This window comes from Thamnophis sirtalis, unplaced genomic scaffold (genome assembly GCF_051295495.1).
Source record: "Thamnophis sirtalis isolate CommonGarterSnake01/CBP01778 unplaced genomic scaffold, rThaSir2_p1.2 scaffold_4, whole genome shotgun sequence".
NCBI classification, from domain to species: Eukaryota; Metazoa; Chordata; class Lepidosauria; order Squamata; family Natricidae; genus Thamnophis; species Thamnophis sirtalis.
In genome coordinates this window covers 62,527,718-62,540,339 of record NW_028261384.1, presented here as the reverse complement: position 1 = coordinate 62,540,339, position 12,622 = coordinate 62,527,718, and the positions used below count along the sequence as shown (strand labels likewise).

The 12,622-nt window shown below is 36.9% G+C and overlaps 1 protein-coding gene across 17 annotated transcripts in view; it reads left to right on the top strand.

The window, feature by feature from the left end:
• LRRFIP2 (LRR binding FLII interacting protein 2) overlaps positions 1-12,622 on the top strand; it is a 194,946-nt gene that overhangs the window by 143,054 nt on the left and 39,270 nt on the right. For all 17 annotated transcript variants that reach the window (XM_087713025.1, XM_087713024.1, XM_087713026.1 and 14 more), the window contains 2 exons: positions 7,789-7,833; positions 11,767-11,874. In XM_087713025.1, coding sequence (XP_087569151.1) covers positions 7,789-7,833; positions 11,767-11,874 — 153 coding nt within the window. The remainder of the gene's footprint in view (positions 1-7,788; positions 7,834-11,766; positions 11,875-12,622) is intronic.

The window sequence follows — 12,622 nt, the reverse complement described above, 5'->3', positions numbered from 1 at the left end:
TTGGCTGAATAGCCAAGAATAAAATCTTCTATGCTGTCCCAAATCTTGTTAATCACATTATTCTTATTAAGTGGAGGAATATAGATATTGAAAAGCAAAATCTCCATCTGTTTAAATAAGAGTAATGTAGTTACAACCCATGACTGGAAAGGTGGCAGTGGTACACATTTAAAATACAAGGATGTAATACATCGTGACCCGTCAAAACCGCGGAGGACAAAATCGCGCTCGACGAAAGCGCGCATGTGACGTCATCACAGCGCGACGCAAAAAAATTAAAAATGGAAATAAAATTAAAATTAAAGCAAGCCAATTCACATAAAGGTAAGGGTTAGGTTTAGGGTTAGGGTTAGGTTGAGGGTTAGGGTTAGGTTTAGAGCATTAGGGTTACGTTTAGCGTTAGGGTAAGGGTTAGCGTTAGGTTTAGCGTTACGTTAATGGTTAGGTTTTGGGTTAGATTTAGGGCTAGGTTTAGGGTTAGGTTTAGGGTTAGGTTTGGGGGGGTTAGGGTAAGGTTTTAGCTTTATTTTTACATTTTTCGATCACAGCGCGATGTTTCGTCGCGCTGTGATGACGTCAAATGCGCGCTTTCGTCGAGCGCGATTTTGTCCTCCGCGATTTTGTGGTGGAACCATAATACATCATTATGCCATATTGCATAATATAGTTTTCTAGTACACTGCTTTTGATTTTCATATTTTAAGAAATTATACTTGTTTTTTAAAATTTTCTATGATAAAACAAATAATAATTTTAAAAAAAGAAATTATACTTTTTCCATCACACAGGATTACTACCAAAAACCATTCATTAGGAAATAGCTATCTTTTTTTTTTTTTTAATGTATATTTTATTATGTTTTCATTCTATACAATCACATATTCACTGTGCTTGATCAGGGCATATAACATTGAATAATAAACACGGCCCTCACTTATATAGAAAATGCCCTCTACAATACAAACCCAGTATACCACCTTGGCCTGCCATACACCCTCTTTCAACCCCCTCCAACTTTCATTCTTCCTTCTCACACACCCCTCTACGCCTACTTCCCCTCCCCTTCTTTCTAACCCTATCACTCCCTCTCCATTCCCTCCCTCCCTTCTCCTCCTCCTCTCTCTCACCCTCTCCACCCTCCTTCTTCTTTCACTCGACTCTTTCCTTCGGTATCTATTACCTTCCAGTATATTCGGTTTGTACTATTTTCGCACTAACATTGAAAAGCCACAGTATACAAATACAATCATGGAATTTAACACATATTGTATTTCCCCCCTCCCCCCTCCCCCTAAATCCCCACCTCCCTTCCCTCCCCCCGACTTCCCAAAGACCATACGTGGTATAATTTTTGAACAATCACAGTCTGAAATATCTCTACATTGAACTCAGCTTCTTACTGTTACCCAAATTTTAAACAATTTAAATTATTACTGATACTAAGCATAAGCTATCTGGAGTTTTTTAGTCCCATATTTACTTTTTATGTAATCAATCCACTTTTTCCAGTCTCTTTTGTATCTCTCGTTTGAATGTTCTTTGAGATATGCTGAGATTTTGGCCATTTCGGCTAAGTTCATAACTTTCAAAGTCCATTCTTGAATTGTGGGTAAATCTTTCTTCTTCCAATACTGCGCCACCAAGAGTCTTGCTGCCGTTATTAAATACAGGATCAAATTAGTCTCTGCTACTGTAAAATCAATGCATATACCCAGTAAAAACAGCTGGGGGGTAAATTTTATCCTTCTTTTAAAGATGTTTTGCAGGATCCACCATATTTTTATCCAAAATGCCTTAACATTACGACATGTCCACCATATATGAAAATATGTAGCATCACAAGAACCACATCTCCAACATTTAGGTTGAACATTTGGATACATAGAGGCAAGCTTTTTAGGATCTAGGTGCCATCTATAAAACATCTTATAAAAATTTTCTCTCAAGTTTTGTGCTTGTGTAAATTTCACATTTCTTACCCAGATTCTTTCCCATGTTTCAAGCAATATTGGTTCCTCGACATTCTGAGCCCATTTTATCATACAATCCTTAATCAGTTCCGTTTCAGAATCCATCTGTACTAATACATTATATATCCTCTTTATATGCACTGAGCTTTGATCTCTTATTTGTTTAAACAGATTATCCTCAACTTTTACAAAGCCAGTTTTTTGATCTGTTTTCCACCTAGCTTGTAGTTGACCATACTGAAACCACGTTTGAACTACCTTCTCTTCTTTAAGTACCTCTAAAGATTTTAGTTCCATCACCCCTCTTTCTGAGATAAGAAGTTGTCTATAGGTGGTTCTATCGTGTTTTTGTTCTACATTCATATTTTCAATTGCATGTCTAGGAATTGCCCACATGGGCACTTTATCATTTAGTTTATGTTGATATTTCTTCCAAACACGCAATAAAGCATTTCTTAAGATGTGATTTTTAAATTTCTTATCCGTTTTTTTGTTAAATAACAGGTAAGCATGCCAACCATATAACAAATCATATCCCTCGATATTCAAAATTCTGTCATTAGTTAGATGAATCCAATCACTAATTGCAGATAATGCCACTGCGTCATAGTATAATTTTAAGTTAGGTAATTTCAATCCTCCTCTTTCACGTGCATCTTGCATTATTTTCATCTTTACCCTCGGCTTCTTTCCTGCCCACACAAATTTGTTGATACCCTTCTGCCATTCTAAAAGATTCGCATCTCTTTTAAGTATTGGTAACATTTGAAAAAGAAATAAAAATTTTGGTAAAATGTTCATTTTTACTGCCGCTATTCTACCCAGCAAGGACAAATGCAGTTTTTCCCACCTTTTCAACTCCAACTGTGTACTATGCCAAAGTGATTCATAATTATACTTGTATAATTTCCCATTTGAGATTGAGATATTAACTCCAAGATATTTAACTTTTTTAACTACCTCACATCTTAGCGTCGCCCCCAGTTCTTCCTTCTGTTTGATAGTCATATTTATAGCTATTATTTTGGTTTTTCCTAGATTTATTTTAAATCCCGAGACTTGACCATATTGATTGATCTTATTCAATAATACCCTACTAGATTCCTGCGGTTGTTCCAATATTATAACCAGATCATCCGCAAATGCACAAACTCTATATTCTTGCTGTCTAATTTTGATCCCTTTTAGACCGCCCAGGCCCCGTATCTTATTCAACAGTATTTCCAAAGTTATAATAAACAATAATGGGGACAGAGGACAGCCCTGTCTTGTACCTTTTTCAATTTGAAAGGAGTCTGTCAGACTTCCATTGACAATGATCTGGGCTGTTTGCTGCTGATATATTGCACCAATTGACCGTAAAAAGCCATCTCCTATCTGCATTTTTTGCAATGTCTTCAGCAGGAATTGCCAATTAACTCGATCAAAGGCTTTCTCCGCATCCAAAAATATGAATGCGGCCGGGATTTGATTGTTCTTTCCCAGGTATTCTAAAGCGTTGATAATTAATCTAACGTTATCCTTCATCTGTCTGCCCTGTATAAAACCAGTTTGATCGGTATGTATCAGTTGCTGAGTTACCCCCATTAGCCTATTTGCTAATATTTTAGTAAAAATTTTATAATCTACATTAAGTAATGAAATAGGTCTGTAATTTTTTGGTTGGGTAAGGTCTTGGTCTTCTTTGGGTATCAACGATATGAACGCAGTCTTCCACGAAGGAGGCACTTTCCCTCCCGATTGAATTTTATTGAATAGTTCTCTGAGGGGTTCTACCATTTCTAACTGTAGATATTTATAATAAACAGCTGTTAAACCATCTGTGCCTGGTGCTTTCCCTAACTTTAATTGTTTAATTGCCTGCAAAATTTCCCCAGAGGTTATAGGTTGGTTCAGCTTATGCCTATGTTCTTCTCTGACTAGGGGGATTTTCTCTTTATCTAGGTATTTGTCTATATCTCCGTCCTTAATTTTATCCCCTTTATACAACTCTGTAAAAAATTCCCGAAATACCTTTTGAATCTCTTCCTGTTGAAACACTTCCTTCCCTCTGTGACACAATTTGGATACATTTCGAGCTTTCCTTTTTTTTCTAATCTGATAAGCCAACCACCTACCGGGTTTATTTGCATTGCAGAAAGTATTATGTTTAGCATATAATAAACTAGTAGCTACCTGGTCAGAGATCAGCATATCAAACTGAGATTTTAATATAGCAATTGTTTCCCTAATCTTTGTATCTCCTGGATTCAATGTTAATTCTGACTCTTTCCCTTTAATTTCCTCTTCCAATTCTTTTCGTTTTTGCCCTTGTTTGTATCTATGTATTTTATTTATATTCATTAATACTCCTCTCATATACGCTTTGCTTGCATCCCATACATATTCCAAAGATGTACCCTTGTTCATATTGAAGACAAAATATTCCGATAGCAATTTTTTACAATCATTAACATACTTTTCATATCTAAATAAGTTTTCATTCAACCTCCAGGACCTTCTTGCCTGGGCTACCCTTCCCAATTCCATCCAGACTGGATTATGGTCTGAAAGAACTCTCGCCATAATCTTTGTCTTCTTCACCCTACAAAGTAAATCATTTGTAATTAGTATAAAATCAATCCTTGAAAGAGATTGATGTCTATTGGAAAAAAAGGTAAAGTCATATTCTTCTGCATGCCTCTCGCGCCAAGCGTCTCGCAATTCAAAGTCGTCCAGCATGTCAAAAAAGGGTTTGGGTAACTTAGCTCGAAATTTGGTGTTCGGGCGAGCTGTCTTCTTATCTCTTTTGGTGTCGATCACGCCATTCCAGTCACCCATTAATATACAAGACTCAAAATCCCACTGTACTAGTTTAGCATGGAGATTTCTATAAAATCCATCTTGTTGTTGATTAGGAGCATAAATTCCCAAAAGTAACGTCTTTTTCCCTTCTAAGATTAAATCTAATGCAATATATCTTCCAAAGGGATCTGCTTCAATTAGCTCAGCTTTAATGTCTTTTCTTAAATATACTACTATGCCATTTTTCTTTTCCATGGCTGAGGTCGCAAAATGTTGGCCCAGTTTGGGGTTAAACAAATATTTTTGATCGGTTGATTTGATATGAGTTTCTTGCAAGCAAATTATGTCATTCTTAAACTGTTTAAGATAATGAAATATTTTCTTTCTTTTCTGTGGAGAGTTCAATCCGTTAACATTCCATGTCAAAATCTTAGTTGTCATTTTTGGTTGCCTGAAGCTTTTTTAGAGCCTCCCGCAAGGCCTGTCTCACCTTTGGTTTGGCTCCTCCCACAGCTTCTGAGCTTGTTGCAGTAGCTCCTTGGTCAGTGGCCAATTATTGTTGAGATTGTTGCATAGTAGCTTGTTTATCCGTTTGTCTGGTGGTCTTGCGGTTGGATCTTTTTTCCTTGACTCCTTGCCCTTCCGGAAGAGGGAGATGATACATTTTATCTAATGGTTGTGTGGTTTGCTGTTTATCTTGTTCGTCTCGTGGTTTTTCACCATATCCCGAAGGTTCAGGGTATCCCATCTTCAGAATCTTATGATAGAAATCACGAGCTTTCCATACAGAGCTGAGACGATATCTTTGTTTGTCCATTGTAACTATAATACCGAATGGGGCATCCCATCTGTACTGTATCTGGCGCCTTCTGAGCTCTTCCACCAGAAAAGCATAATCTCTTCTGGCTCTTAGCATCTGAGGCGGTATTTCTTTCAGAACAATCAGGTCCTGTCCACCAATTTGAAGCTTAGTATTGTAGGACTCTTGTAGTATCATATTTCTAGATTCTCTTGTAACAAAGTATATTACCACGTCTCGGGGAAGTTGCCTTTGTTTTGCCGCCCATGAGTTAACACGAAAAATCCTGTCAATCTGCCAATCAAAATTGGATCCCGGTTGTCCCACCAGACGGTCAAAAGCTTCAGAAAACATTTGCTTTAAGTTCTCCTGCTTTTCTTCACGCAGCCCCCTCACTCTTAATGCAAGCTCCATCTGCTTATACTGTATCATAATAATTTGTTTTTCAGCATTATCAATTTTTTGTTCCACCACTTCAGTTTTGGATATCAGGTTAGTTTTAGCTTCATTGAGAGTTTCTAAATTATCTTCCATTCCAGAAATATATTCTGTTATCACATTTACAATTCCCATCATATTATCATTCATTTTAGTGACCCTGGTATCGAATTTGTCATATAGAACTTCCATCTCATTCCTTATTTCATCTTTGAAATCTTTAATCATTTCTAGATTCTGTTCTCTGAATTCTTTAAACATTTCTAAGTTCTGTTCTCTGGATTCTTTGAACATTTCCAGAAAAAATTCTTTTGTTAGTACATCTCCACTAGGGGGCATAGATGGTGGGGGCTGCAACTTTGTGCCAGGTATGGGAGACGTTTTCGGAGGTAATTTAACAGAGGTTGATTTGGATGCCATTATATTTTGGTTTTAATTATTTATTCTAAATTACTAATCCACTGTGCTATGTGGAGAAAAAGAAATTCCTCCCCCCCCTTTTTTTCCCTTCTTTTTTTTTTCTTTTTTTTTCCCCAAGGGGTTTTACGGAGGATTTCAAAAAAGAAAGTCCGTTTAGAATGTTTGGAATGTGTCTGAATCAACAAAGAGTCTTGAAAGCTTTAAGGGAGTAGCTCTAATTAAATTATAAGAGATTATTTCTTTACTTCTGTAGCAGGAAGCCGGAGATAACAGATGCAGAAGCTGTAAACGCCATTTTGAAGACAATTAAGCAAAAGAGGTTTTTATAACATTGAAGCTGGTATTTCAGATAGAGAAAGGTTTAAAAGTTCACAAGTTGGTCTTTGCTCGTATTGATTTTTAATAGTCTCTTTTCTAAAGATTGTCCTGAGGGGGAGGGGATCCTGTCTCGTGCTGTGAATAACAGCTGCGAAGTTCAGGTCGGAGTTGAATGACTCAGCTTTGGGTTGACCCTCCCCCTCCGTCCACAGCTCACAAAGAAACAAACTATGAACTTCAAAGAAGATTCTTACCAGCTGAGATTCCTCACTGCTTTTTTCTTGTCTGAAAAAAGAGTTATCTTCTTGATATTGAGTAGATAACGATCCTGAATTCTGGGGGCAGCTCTGTTAAGCTGCCGACCGGCGACAGGCCACTCCCCGGAAACCAGGAAATAGCTATCTTGACTTCATGGAAAAAGTGAACTATAGATAATGAGATGTTTCTAACTCAAAAAATGGATAATTCCAATTCAAAACATTTTGATTTTATTTAAAAATAATTAAGAAAGGAATATTGCCAAAAACTTCATTATGATTCTACAGCCATGGACATAATGTGAAAGTGAATTATAGATATTCAAATATAGAGCATTATGAATTTGATGAAAGAATTTACATATGTGTGCCCTTAAAGAGAATTTCTTTATCAATTAAATCACATTGTACAATTTCTAATGTTGCATACAAAAGTATTTTGCATAGAGGAAGTAGAAGTTAATGTATTTCAGTCTAACAAAAATACTGATATGTCTATTGAATGAAGATGTAATTTGAAGTGTGCATATATCAATGTAATACTTTTGTTAAAATTAAAAGACTTCCTTTTAGATAAGTTGGTGTAGGATTATAATTTTAATTTGTTCTCATCTATTTATAATGTGTTTGATTAAGGACTATATTTAGAGACTCTTTGTGTAAGATAGTATATTAGGGGAAAAAAGGGAAATCAATTATATTAATATTCTAGTTATATGTACATGGATGAAAACTAATCTTTTCAACTCAAATATATAGTTGAAATTAATTTAAAACATTAATTTTTTAAAATATTTTTCAGCTTGAAGAGAGGACTGACAAACCATATTCTGATTTATACACAAGGGTGAGTTTTTGAACAGATTGGTTTTCAAATCATCAGTACACAGTGATATGCCACTCAAAATATATGCTGTATTTTTTGGACTATAAGACATACCCCCACCCCCAAGTGTGTGAAAATGTCTATGCATCTTCTACAGCAAATATTTTATTTATTATTATTTTTATTTTATTTTATTTATTAGTTTTGTATGCTGCCCACTCTCGGAAGACTCTCGGGCGGCTTACAATAAAAAGGGAGGGGGAATATAAAAATAAATAAATAAACAGTTTAAAATTGCAACAACATCCACAACTTGAAATGGGGCTGGACAATTCAACAGCCCCAGGCCTGCTGGAACAGCCAGGTCTTCGTTGCTTTACGGAAGACCGGAAGGGTAGTAAGGGTCCGGATCTCAGCGGGGAGATCGTTCCCGAAGGCCGGAGCAGCAACAAAGAAGGCCCTCCCCCAAATATTGCAATAGCTGGGGATTTGCATACTTGGTGGGAGGGAGTTGGTGTGGTAGCAGTGGTGACAGGCAGCAGCGATCCTCTGCTGATCCTGGGACAGCTTATTGGTGGTATTCCGGGAGGCTGATCCAACTGCCAATCAGCTGTGAAGGCTTCAGCATTCCCTGGGTGAGGCAGCAATGCAGAAGTAGGATTTAGCCAGTTGTTAATGTTGTGTGCAGTTCAGAGAACTGGCTGATCCCAGCACTGGCTGGCCTGGGCATGTTCTATGTCTGCCAGACCTGCAAAAGGTCATTGAGCAGTTTCCCGAGGATGCCTTGCCACTGCCTGCCACTCTGCTGCAAGTTCGCCTTTCCTGGTCTGCGTGGTGGCAAGCCCAGAGACATGGAGAGAGAGAGGTATGAATGGATGACACTTAGCTCCAAGTGCTGGAGAAGGCGAACAAGGAAAGTGGTCGGGTTGCCGCTGACTTTCATTAGGGTGAGAGAGATAGGCTCTTGTTGCCATCCCTTTCCCCCCCATCGCTGTGCATGGCAAGGCTTCTTGCCCTTCACTTAGCCATCAATGCAATTTAAGGGTGGCAGGTGGGGAATGGTGTGTTGGTGTGGGGGAGGAAGGGTACCCAACCCAGCAGGTCTTTTCCTGCCTTTCGGCGTTGGCCATCAAAGACAAGTCAATGGAGAAATGGGCAACAAATCAGACAGCTTGAGGTAAGGAGACTACTTTCTCCTCTTTTCCTACTCCTCGTCTTTCCCTTGTGCTGGCCTCTCCATTGCAGCACAACGCTCAGGATCCATTAGCGAAGGGCAAGCAGTTGAAGCAAGGCGAGGCAGGGAAGCCTTGTGCAAAAATACATGGACGAGGGAGGCAAGTTGGCGATCCCAGCTGCCTGGCTCACAGGAAGCTTGCAGGAACCTTGCTGGATGCTTTTCTGGTTCCTCCAGCAGCAATGGAAGGCAGAGACACGGGGGGGGGGGGGGAGAGGCAATCCCAGCTGCCTGGATCATCGAAGCAAGTATCCATTTAAGCCAGCATCCATCAGAAAGATCTTATCTGTTCACCTGGCATGGTTAAAATCTGAAATCTGACTACCATTCCAGTTGGCCATTCCTTTGTTTTTACTTTCATAACCACACACAAACCTGGGGGTGTAAGGAGGCACTACAGAAACAAAATACGCTCCTATGAATAGTGTCTAATGTTCTCCTTGATGTTCTCAGCTATAGTGCTCTTATAACAATAAAGGACACATTGCTGTCAGTTCTTTCTTGCAGAAAAATATTACGGTACCTCCTCACGCTACATACAAAGATGTCAAATCAGAAAAGACTAGCATATAAAATTTCTTTTAAAATGGAAGTAGTAAAATATGCTGAGGAACATGGAAACAGAGCAACACAGAGACATTTTGGACCATGTCCAACTGAAAAAAATGATAAAAGAGTAGAGAAAACAGGTGGATCAGCTGCAAAAAGTAAAAGATAAAAGTAAGCACAATTTTCATGGGCTTGCTGCAAAGTGGCTATGAAAGATGGACATAAAAGAATGGATCACCCGTCACCGGAATAATGGATTCGTAACTTCTACAAAAATGGTAATATATGAAGCCAAATGCATTGCTGTAGAGAAAGGCATTCAGGATTTTACTGGATCACCATCGTGGTGCCACAGATTTATGAGACAATATGGCCTTGCTATGTGCACCAAAACTAGAATTGCGCAAAAATGCCAAAAAGAATATGAATCTAAGATTCTGTTTTTTCACACATTTGTAATAGATGCTAGGAATAAAAATAATTTTGAAATTGGCCAGATTGGGAATATGGAAGAAGTCCTGCTAAACTATGATGTGCCATCTAATAAGATGTTTGATGTTAAAGGTGCCAAAAGCATAACCGTGAAAACCTCAGGACATGAGAAAATACATTACACGGTTGTGTTGTCCTGCTGTGCTGATGGCACCAAATTGCCACCAATGTTAATTTTCAAAAGGAAAACCTTTCCAAAATAAGTGATTCCATGAGGAGTTGTTGTCCATGTTCATGAGAAAGAATGGATGGACAAAATGGAATGAGAATATGGATTGAAAAAGTGTGTCCTGGAGAGCTTCTAAAAAAACCTACTTTATTAGTGCTTGACCAGTTTAGAGCACATATTAGCAAAACCACTACAAAGAGATTTAAAGAAGTGAAGACTCTCATCTAGCTATAATTCCTGGGGGTCTTACAAGCCAGTTGCAACCTCTTAACGTTTCCATCAACAAACCATTTAAAATCTATATGTGAGAAGAGTGGAACAAATGGATGGCTGGTGATAATCATGATCTGACTCCTACTGGATGAATGAAGAGGCCTACTATCACTCAAGTTTGTGAATGGTTTAAAACATGGATTTCAGTGAAGGACGAAATTGTTGCACGGTCATTCAAAAAATGTAGCATTAGCAATGCCTTAGATGGAACTGAAGATAGTAACATATATGAAGATAGCGAAGAAAGTGATAGTAGTGATTGTGAGCATCTGAACTTTCTTAATTCTGCTACTAGTGACGATGAGTTCTTTAGGTTTCCAGAAAATTAGAAGAGTGAGTCTCTCCTCATTTTTGGTACAACTGAGTCCATCAGGAATCACTGCTTTACTTAACAAACATAATAACAGTGATGATGGTTCTTAATACTGCTGTTTACTTTATATGGTTGAAATATTATTCTGATATATTTTATTAAATATATTACTACACTATTTGGTTCAGAATATTTTTTTCTTGTTTTCCTCCTTTAAACCTAGATGCTTCTTATTGTCAGGTGGGTCTTATAGTTCAAAAAATATGGTTACTTCAGATCCCCTGCATGCAGAAAGGATGTGTTTTCTTGTGTATCACTGGTTGTCTTCATTATTTCTTAACGTCTTTACAAGTAGAGTAATTTGGATAATTTATGCAATTAAACCTATGCAAAATATTTTGCAAAGTTAATTAGCATAAATTAAACACCTGCTTTGAAAGCACTAAAGTGGCTTCAAACTTTGCAAAACTTGTGCAGCTGTTTCAAAATCTGTTCCCAATTGTGCAATTTGTATGCAAATGCACAAATCACATTTCTACTTAGAGGTCTGATGGACCAGAGCAAGTTTTCAAAACAACAAGATACGTTATTGAAATATTGAGTCAATTTTAATACTCAAATAGAGTTGCTTCATCTGCACTAATGTAATTTGTGAAGTACCTCTGCTGAATACTTTGTATAGTAAATTATGGAATGAAATCTGAAAAAAATAATAAACCATTAGGTCAGATTGAATGGAAAAGACATATGTTTAACATTTCCTGATGTGATTCAATAAATTCATTTAATGTTACAATGGTCTATATATGAAAATATTTTTGTTCAAAATTATAATATTCTTTTTGGATTGATATATTATTTACATATTTATCTAAGAAAACTCTTAAAATATAAAGGAAATTTTAAAACAATTGTCTTCTTTAGCCAGCATCTCGCAATTCAGCAACCCCTATAAGTGGAAATTCTTCCAGACGAGGAAGCGGAGATACAAGCAGCCTAGTTGATCCTGATACCTCATTAAGTGAATTACGGGTGAGAAATTTTTATTGGTTAACAATGAAAGAAAACTCATATATTTGTATCAATCAAATCATAGACTAGCTTAAGAAGCATAATTGTATTTTTGCAATATGGAAGGAAGAAGAGAGAAAGAAGATCGAAAAGGAGAGGGAGGGAAGGAAGGAAGGAAGGAAAAGGAAGGAAGGAAAATAATGTAGTTGAATGTAATGTAGCTACATTTGTCTATCATAAATTTAAATGAGGGAATACGGTACATTATCAGTTTTTTTTAAATGATTTATTATTATCTATGTCGTAATTTACCAATGGAATTCTAAGTGGCTATACATATTAAAATAACAATAATATAACACAATGAACAATGAAATCTATATAACAGATAGACTCCCTATCTAGTTACACTTGTGACTATATAAATGTATTTACTTTTTCAAAATTTTAAAATCGGTTGAGTGTATTTTGTAAATAACCATTTCTTAATAAGATAGATTCTCATAGTTCTTATCTTACTATAAGAAGGAAGCAGAACTTTACTAAAAGGGTAATATAATTTAGCATAGTTCTAAAATTCTATAGTTCTTGACACCGTATGTTGCAATGATTTTAAAACAAGTTGATTATGTGACCAACCTGATTTTATAAACTTTTTTTTGCAAACATTAAGTGAATGCCATGTGTGTTAAGTAAAGCAGTGGTTCCTGATGGACTCAGTTGTACCAAAAACTAGAAATAAGTGCAGTTTTTGGCAAAACTGAAGAAA